General features: G+C 41.4%; 1 protein-coding gene across 3 annotated transcripts in view; it reads left to right on the plus strand.

Annotated features, from left to right (window-relative positions):
- The window catches only part of adarb1b (adenosine deaminase RNA specific B1b), an 84,132-nt gene that overhangs the window by 60,007 nt on the left and 14,335 nt on the right, over positions 1 to 9,790 (plus strand). For all 3 annotated transcript variants that reach the window (XM_008329082.3, XM_017039982.2, XM_025064016.1), the window contains 5 exons: positions 1,956 to 2,030; positions 5,235 to 6,160; positions 7,664 to 7,778; positions 8,343 to 8,511; positions 9,290 to 9,441. In XM_008329082.3, the coding sequence (XP_008327304.1) occupies positions 2,003 to 2,030; positions 5,235 to 6,160; positions 7,664 to 7,778; positions 8,343 to 8,511; positions 9,290 to 9,441 (1,390 nt within the window). In that variant the 5' untranslated portion in view covers positions 1,956 to 2,002. The remainder of the gene's footprint in view (positions 1 to 1,955; positions 2,031 to 5,234; positions 6,161 to 7,663; positions 7,779 to 8,342; positions 8,512 to 9,289; positions 9,442 to 9,790) is intronic.

Genomic DNA, 9,790 nt, shown 5'->3' on the forward strand with positions numbered 1-9,790 from the left:
CCAGCCCCTCTAACCAGGCCAGATTGGATTTGAGGTTTTTCATCTCATTTCTCATCTGTGTCTTTCCCGGCCTCTCATGGCGTCCACTCAACCACCGCGTCTCACTGCTGCATGTGGGGGGTGAGGTGGGGGGTCAAAGGTGAAAGGGTGTGTTCAAATATTAAATTACTTCAACAAGAATTATTATTTTATGTTGTGTAGAATAATAAACTCAAATATATTTTAAAAAAGTTTTTATTTTTGTAAACTAACTTTAATGTTATGTTGTGTAGAAAAATAAACTCAAATATATTTTAAAAAATGTTTTTATTTTTGTAAACTAACTTTAATTGTTTAATGTACAATACATTATTGCAATATTTATAATAAATAATAAATAAATGTATTCTTTTAGTGATACAATAAATTATTGCAATATTAATAATAAATAAATGTATTCTTTTAGTGGTATTCTAGAAATACTGTGAAGTCCATCAAAGCTAAATGGGTTAAATAGATAAAACTCACTTGACTGCCCCCCAGTGGGAACTCTCGTCATTGGCGCTGCGTTATGATACGTGAGTATTTAATTATTAATGTTAAAAACGTGTGCCTTATTGATCATCACACATCTCAGGCACTTCAGGTTTAATAACTACTGATTAACTGGTCTGTCCCGTGTGGGCCGTGTGATCAGAGTGGGCTGTGGGCTGAAGACCAGACGCAGGAAAATGAGGCTTAGTTGGACCGACCCCCCCGGCCTTCCTCCCTTCACCCCACCTTTTCATCTTCAATTATGGGCTGGAATATGAATCTTTAATAGGATGATAATTGTGCTAGCATATTTGCTGTCACCCACCATTAGCCCAGATTAATTAGCCCATTTAGTTTAGCTTAAGAAAGTGTCTGGCTGAGGGATGGGGGCACTGATGGAAGGCGGGCAGAGAGACAAACGCTGAGAGAGAGAGAGAGAGAAAATCAGCACAATCTGTTCAGAATCATAACACTTTCTCTCGCTCTCTTTCTCTGAGAAGTAACACATTTTTATTTTTACTCCAGTTTGTTGTTGTTGTTGGGAAGTTTTTCCACTCGTCACAGTTTGAAAACGAGACGACTTTATCTCTGTCAAAGCAGATTTTTATTTTTATTTTTTTTCCATCGATGTAGTGTCTCCCAACTCGTACGTTTACTCTTCTTTTATAAACAGTTTTCGGTCGAACCCTGGAAACTGCGACGCCCCCTGCCTGTGACCAGAGACGTGGTCACGTCCTGTGGTCCAGTGTTTGTCCCCGGTGGTTACGATTCGCCGGTTCATGGAACACACTTAACGGCGCCTCCTGTGGCAGCAGCCTGTGAACTTTAACTCATTTACTTTACCTCCTCACTCATGATCATGATTTTTTTTATTGTATTTTGAGGACGTGTACCAACCCTGCTGGTACATCACTGTATTTAAAGACTGAACTGAATGTAGCTTGACGCTAACGTAAGACCGCGACGTGGATTCACCGACGGTTCATTTTTCACTCGACGTTCTTTGAGCCAACGCTCAGCAAATTTCAGGAAATAACTTAATGAAATGTTGGTGCGAGGAGCGTTGTGTAATGAAGCTTTGATCAGCGTGTGTGTGTGTGTGTAGGAGCGTGTGCGACAGCGGGCCGACTTGGCCGTGTCATTGGTGTGTATATCACAGCAGGCGGCGGGAAGTGAGGTCTAATTGCAGGGATATTAAAGTCACAATAGAGTGCTCCTGCTATTAAGGCCCGTCAGCTGCGGCCTCCTCGCTCACCTTGATATTTTTTTACCCGCTGAATATTTATACCTCACGCTACTTACCACCGTGCAGGGCGTCAAGCGAGGAAATTTATTGCCACTGTAGCCACTCAAGGGCTGGCGATGAGTCCGTGTGTGTGTGTGTGTGTGTGTGTGTGTGTGCATCACTGACGCGCTCCGCCCTTCTGTCCTCTGATGTGCAGGTGCGGTGGGGGCGAGGCTCCTCTCAGGTCCGAACAAACCCGTTACCATGGACGTAGATGAGGAGGAGAATATGAGTGAGTGATTTTTTTATTTATTTTTTTTTATTATTCTTTTCCTCATTTCTCTGTCTGTCTGACCTCTGACCTTGCAGTGTCCACTCTCTACTCCATCTTTGCATGGACTTTTTTTCTTGTCCTTCCTCCCGTCATGTGACCTGCAATGTCTTCCTCTCTGACTGAAGTGGAATCACTGTAAACACCCGTGCATTTCTTGCCTGCTCAGCATCTTGCTAGAAATTTGAAAACTGCCTCGGCCGACCTAGCAACCAGGGTTGTCAGTTAATTAATATATATTTGACTGCAATTAATTATCATTAATGTCCTGTAAACATGAGAGTTGACAATTATGTTCATTATGATGTCAACGATCTAAGACGAGGCCAAATAACCAGAATATTCTCCAGAATAAACCACAGTATGAAGTGCATATACATACATATATATATATATACCTCAAAATATACATTTAAATATTGTAGTATATGTTGGAATAATATAGTTTATTTTCCTACTGGATTTTATGATTGGTTTTTCTGTAAAAAAACTTTGTAAAATAACTATTTTTTTAAAAAAAAGAGACATATAATACACTATAGATGAGGACTTTTTTAGATTTGAAAGTTGATGAAATGTAACAGACAATTGTCTTCGTGTTTATTTGTGCCGTCTGCTGTGTTATTACAATTTTACAAAAAGGAAAAAAAAAGGCATCCGAACCTCGTTGATATTTCATTAAAAAATATTCAGATGTAGATTATTAATTCACTAAATGATGTAATCTAAATAATTCACTTTTGGAAATTGAATTTTTCTTCTCAATCTGTGACAAAAAAAACTCCGATGAAACTTTTTTTCTGAGGCGAAGACTCATTAAAACTTGGTGGCTCCAGGTCACCGCGCAGAGAAACTCAACTCCCCGGCTCCAGAATATGGAACTTTAATTAGAACTGTTTCTGTTTGAACTCAGTACACAGGCGTCAGAAGACGAAGAGAAGAAGAAAAAAAAACATGTTGGAATGTGTTAGAGTTGTCAAGTCGCACTCGTCTCCGCAGCTTCAACCTGAATTTAAAGCTTTTCATGTTAGTGTCAAAAATTTTTTTTTCTAATATTTTTTGGTGTAGGTTTTGATGGAAAAAATCAGTTATTTTTAATAATTATCACTAAAGGAAAATCCAAATAAACTATACAAGCAACATTTTTTTTTTTTTACATAAAAAAAGGTTCATGATTACACACCAATGCTGCCGCTGTAATGGCCGTCACTGCATGTGTGTGTCTTCAGTGCATGTCGTCTTGGCCGTTGCTCTCGTGATTTGTCGTCAGATTAAAAACTCAATTTCTGGACAGAGTTTTGGATTTTTATTTTTTTTTTTAAATGACGTACTTTTATTATTTGCTAGAGTTGACAACATGTCAGGGGCTTTGTTTTTGTATGTAGAGTTTGAAACGGCTAAGTCAGAAAGTTCTAGGTTAAATCAAGTGGAAGTTAATGGTAAATTTGTGTCAAGTGTCATTCTTCTTCTGTGGTTCATCCGTCTGAGGACTTTTTGACTTACCCCTGTGCGTACGTTAATCCTAAAATAACAGTTTTTGACCTCAAACGTCATACTCAAGCGGCAGTTATATCTACACTAACTCATTCTGTAGCAGTTTTTCTCTGAGACGCTCAGTGACTGAGACCCTAACCCACATATTGAGCCACCACTCTACTGCTTTGTGCACTTCCTCTCCTGCTGCGGAGCTCTGTAGTAGTTTGACAGACGAGGAGTACTGCATGAACGTAGTAGAGCTGCTGGAGTGTGGATGTGCATTTTGTGTTTTTGATCCTTGTTTTTTTTTATTTTTTTTTTTTTAGTCCTGTCAGTTGACATGTGCAGATCATAACAGCATGTTGGTTCAGACTGCAACTAAAAAAAAACACACTGTGTTTTCTGACAGACTCCATGTTGGGGGGGGGGATCTCAGAGGCCACGGTCTTGTGAATGGCACCTCATTAGAACCTAATGTCTGTCATGTTCAGACCCCGCCCCTCATTTTCTTAATCCGTCAGTCATTCCTTTTTTAAAATTCTGACCAAACAGCACTGTAAGCTTCCTCCATGCCAGCAGTCAGCCAAGCCTTTGCGATCCTGCAGTCGGTGGACTCTCCTCCTTCTGCCTATATGATGTGTTGTCCTGTTTGCCTGGTCCTCAGCTCCTTCCCTCTGCACTCCTCCCCTGCACTCCCTCAACTCCCCCCAACCTACAGTCCAACTTATGCACACTGCGGCTTCTCTTTCTCCTGAGTACCGCAAGGAGTAACCTATCAAGCCTTTGCTGAAGGATGTTATAAATGAAAATTTTTGCCAATATTCCATCCACTTTGCTAACTGGATTCAGTGATATGTGTTCCCCTGTTCAGTGTATATCAGAGCATTAAAAATGGATCCGATTTCTTTATAGGCTCTCAGGAGATTAAAAAGTGTTGGACCAATCAGGGAAGAGCTCATTTGTTCCTCCTGTCTTTCTTTCTTTAATTTTTTCTCTCTTTCCGTTTCTTTCTTTTTTTTCATTAATTGTCTTTTCAAATTATATTTCCTTTTCTTTTTCACTTTTTAATTTTTTTTAATTCTATTATTATTTGTGCAATTTTTTATCCTGTCATTTTATTTTCTTATTTGTCTTTTTTTCTACTTCAACTTCTTTGTCTCTTCTTTTTTTTTAACACTTTCACATCTATCTTTTAATTTCTTTCTAATTCATTCTTCCTTCTTTTCTTTCTCTTTCTTGTTTCCCCATCACTGTTTTGTTTTACACTTGTGCAGTACCATCTTAAACCCCTAGGGCTGTAAAACCTTAAAAGTGTTCCATATATTTTTATTAGGAACGTAGATTTTTGTTGTAACAAATTTTAAACACTTTGTAAAACAACAAATTACTTCTATAACTTTCTGGATAAAGTACTGTTTTATTTTACCATAAAATTTTCACTCCAGTTTCAACATCGGACACATGCTCCTGCCATCATTTTTACAAGACTAGATAAATCAATAACGTGCTAATCATGTAGTAATATTAGCCAATCAGAGAATGTTGACTTTAACTCAAATCTCTCTTGTGGAAATAAAGGAACACAAATCATTCATTCAGTTCCAAAGAGTGATAAAGGAATCTATAAATTTTGCATTTACAAGATCCTGCAACGAAGGCGTTGTAAGTTACTCTTTCTGGGCACCGCAGGTTCAAGCAGCACCGACGTAAAGGAAAACCGAAACCTGGACAACGTGTCCTGCAAAGACGGGCAGGGAGTGGGTGAACAGCTCCCCAATGGAAGTGGCCCGAGCAATCGCAAGCGTCCCCTCGAGGAGGGAACCAATGGACATACGCACTCCAAGTTCCGAGCCAAAAAGCGCAAGAAAACCCCGGGGCCGGTTCTGCCTAAGAATGCCCTGATGCAGCTGAATGAAATCAAACCGGGTCTTCAGTACAAACTGCTGTCTCAGACGGGACCGGTCCACGCCCCGGTGTTTGTAATGACCGTAGAGGTCAACGGACAGATGTTTGAGGGCATGGGCCCCACGAAGAAGAAGGCCAAACTGAACGCGGCCGAGAAGGCGCTGCGCTCTTTTGTCCAGTTCCCCAATGCCTCCGAGGCACACCTGGCCATGGGTCGGACTCTGACAGTCAACACGGATTTTACATCCGACCAAGCCGACTTCCCCGACATGCTTTTCAATGGCTTTGAGACCCCGGCTGCGCCCGAAGAGTCTTTCTATCTAGGCTCCAACGGTAGCAGCTCCTTGAACTCGCTCGGGGAGTACCCGCTGCCGACACCGCCTGGCAGCAACCTTGTCCAGGCCCCGCTGCCCCCTCCGTCGGCGTTCACTTCACCCTCCAGTGGCAAAAACCCAGTCATGATTCTCAATGAGCTCAGACCGGGCCTCAAGTATGACTTTGTCTCAGAGAGTGGGGAGAGTCACGCTAAGAATTTTGTCATGTCAGTAACGGTGGATGCACAGACTTTTGAAGGTTCAGGGCGCAACAAGAAGCTAGCGAAAGCCCGGGCAGCGCAGGCCGCCCTCTCAGCTCTCTTCAATATGCAACTAGACCAGACCCCGTCACGGCAACCCATACCAAGAGAGGGATTGCAGCTCCACTTACCCCAGGTAGGACATGAATTCTTTATAAATTGTTGAACTTACTGACCACAACACAACCTTTCTGCGTTGTTTCACTCCATTATTATGTTGTTTTTTTTACACCGATTGAACGAGGTCAACACCATGAAATATTTATCATGACCAGGCTGTTCCAACAGACTTTGACAACACACAGTGTTGGTGTTGGTCTGTAAGAAGCTGCAGAATCAGATCCCAGAAAAAACAATGACCTAAAAACCTAACAGTCAAACAAGCGTGTATTTATTAGAGGTGTGTATTGGCAAGAATCTGACGATACGATACGCAACCATATATTGCGATATACTTACCTGTCCACTCTGAGCTGCTCCATTTGTTGACCTCTCTAATGGAATGCTAATTTTTACTAAAACCTGATTCTCGTCACGTTTCCCGGTCTGAGTCTCGACAGCGTCTGAGAGGTTGATAACCGTTAGTGACACGACGTCCACAGCCTCCTGTTCAAAATCATTGTTTTTCTTTCTTTACTCACCTTCCGTCTTCATTAATTTAATAGTTGTGTCCACTGAGTGCAGCGTTATTTTTTTTCTTGTCTGACAAATACGATAAATGGAAAAAATATTTGTACTCCAGCACAGGAACCAGTTTCTGTTAAATACTGTGAGGCAGAGATGCTCAAACTCCTGGCCGTGGACCAGTACTTGGCCTCCGGTCATCTGGTGCTGGGGCGCCGAGAAATTGTCAGGCATCAAACCTGGATTTTGTTGTTTTTGAACATTGTTGTTGGCCCAAAAACAACTCCTCGGTTTTAAAGTATGAAGTTGATCATAAAAATGCTCTAAATATCAAAACTCACCACAAAGTTTTTCCAGTTTTTCTGGAAATTTAAGTACGCCACTATTTTTCTTTGTGTCAAGCAGATTTATTTTGATTGATTTTTCTTTCCGCCTCCAAAAGAATGTAAAAGAAAGTAAGCTTTGTGACTGTTACAGACCCCTGAAGATTTATATTCCTCTCCACTCCATATACAACCTTGTCATTCCAGAGTCAAACGATCCGGCTACGAGCCGGTGACTCTGAAGCAGGAGGGAAGTAATACTGGAATAATCTCTTTAATTTGCGGTCATCCAGCCGTCGTCTCTCCGCTCCGTTATTATCCTTTTCCATCACATTAGCCGTGGACAAAAAGCCGACCAGCTGGGCTGGACGTCCAGGGAAGACAAATGTGTCCGGTCCAGTCCATATGTCACCGCAGAGTTTTGACTGTTGTTATAACTCACCTCTAAAGTCAACAAACCGGGTTTTGCTTAGATTTGACTTAGATTCACCCTGTGTTTGGTGTGAACGACGTGAACGGACTTATTCACCACCTGAACCTGTTGTTGTCTTCGAGTGTCTGATTCTTGTTTGACGGTGACGGGTGTGGACGACATCACGTCGTCTCTGTACGACGACGTCTCTGACAGCAGTTTGTCTTTCGTGTGGCTGTGCCACGTTGGTGTGTGTGTGTGTGTGTGTGTGTGATTCCAGGTTCTGGCTGACGCCGTTTCTCGTCTAGTGGTGGATAAGTTCAGTGAACTGACGGACAACTTCACCTCCCCACACGCACGACGGAAAGTTCTGGCGGGAGTCGTCATGACAACAGGTGGGTTAGGAGGGTGACTGTGTGTTTCATCACAGAATATACTACAAATAAATCAGGGTTTCTGTGTAAAAGTAAAGTACGAGTTTTCTTAAATATGTCCTTTAAAAAAACCCTCAAAAATCAAATTTTCTATTATTTTCATGATCTTCTCGACAAACAACCGTGACGAGTTAATGTCCAAGTCATTACCCATCTTTTCAACAAACAAACGTGACGAGTTAATGTCCAAGTCATTACTTTATTTTCCTACTTGATGATTAATCAACCACAGTGGGTTATTATCACAGCTCAATCAGTTAAACTTCAGAACTAAAATGAAGTTTATCGTTTACTCTGTCTGGTTGTTGTTGGAATAACTTCCCTGTCAATGATTAAGGTAAAGGAATTCTCATTATTTGTGTTGTGTTCATTAATTAATTCATTGAGATTAGTCACATTTTTTTTATCATTATTTGAGACAATCAGCAAAGTTTGTATTGTAATTAATTTTCAGATGATGTCATTCACACACTTCATATGTTTTTTTAATCCGTCTTTGTTTCTCCCTCTCCCTCCTGTTACCAGGGACCGATGTGAAGGAAGCACAGGTCATATGTGTCTCCACGGGAACCAAGTGCATCAACGGTGAGTACATGAGTGACCGCGGCCTGGCGCTCAATGACTGTCACGCCGAGATAATCGCCAGACGCTCGCTCATCAGATACCTCTACACTCAGCTGGAGTTCTTCCTCAGGTCAGTGGACGTAACGTCCTGTGTTTCCTATAGGACACATATAAGGACACATGTATAAGGACACATGTCAGGACACTTGTATTGAACTAAAAATAGATGCAACCGTCAGGCTGCGGAACAAAGACACATTTTTAAGATTTTCAAGATGGATGTTTACAAGTATTACAGCGCCACCTGGTTGTAGTTGGACAGTGTCAGCTGTCAATAAATGAAAACTTTTTTTATTTTATTTTATTTTCATCTTGAATTTTTAAAAAAACAAACTTAAATTTAAAGAAAATTTTTTGTCTTTTTTGCCCAACCTGCAGTTTAGGAATTTTTTGGACATTTACAAAGAACAAAAACATTTAATTTAAAAAAAAAAAAATTTTTTACTGTTATTGTTGGTTCAGTAAAGTAGTGGCTCTGATTATAACAAACATGATTAATCAGAATCAATCAACGTTCATTCAACTTCCTCTGTTCAACTGGGACTAATCCAAAAATTCATCCAAATGATGGAATTAATTAAAATACACTGTGTGTCGTTGTAGTCGTCCGTTAAAAAGTGTTGAGAAATGAAATGTGATTCATTCAAAAAAAGGACAATTTTATGTTTGAGTCTGAATTTGGGAAAATCTGTTGATTCAAAAGAAACAAAAGATGAAAAAAAAGACTTTGGCGATGACGTCATTCTGCACGACACACAGACGTGTGACATCACAGATTAGACACTGAGAGTGTGTTCTTACTTCAATAATTCTGAACCCCCGTCCTGTCCGTCTGTCTCTCCTGCCAGCATCACCAAGGACGACCAACACAAGTCCATATTTGTGCACTGTGACAAGGGGGGCTACAGGTTAAAGGACAACGTCCAGTTCCACCTCTACATCAGCACCTCCCCCTGTGGAGACGCCAGGATCTTCTCACCACACGAGGCAGGAGTGGAAGGTCGGTTCACACGCTGCCTGACGTCTCTCCTCCTCCTCCTCCTCCTCCTCTTCCTCCACAGCCGTGTTTTGTTGATTCGTTCTTGCAGCACTTCATAACTCAGATAAACAGCAATTTATTTTTAATTTAATTAGATTTGTGTGTGTGTTGGGTGGGGGCGGGGGAGGGTTTCTCCCATGCCTGGATTTATTATATTTTTTCCCAGTGTCCCACTACACATCACATACTTTGTGAAAGCAGGCAGTAGTAATTATTGCTTTTTGTCTGTTTGTGTCTGTCTCTATCAGTCATCCTGCCGCCCAGACCCCCCCCCCCCCCCCCCCCCCCCCCCCCCCCCCCCCCCCCCCCC

This window comes from Cynoglossus semilaevis, chromosome 16 (assembly GCF_000523025.1).
Source record: "Cynoglossus semilaevis isolate Cse_v1.0 chromosome 16, Cse_v1.0, whole genome shotgun sequence".
Lineage (NCBI taxonomy): Eukaryota > Metazoa > Chordata > Actinopteri > Pleuronectiformes > Cynoglossidae > Cynoglossus > Cynoglossus semilaevis.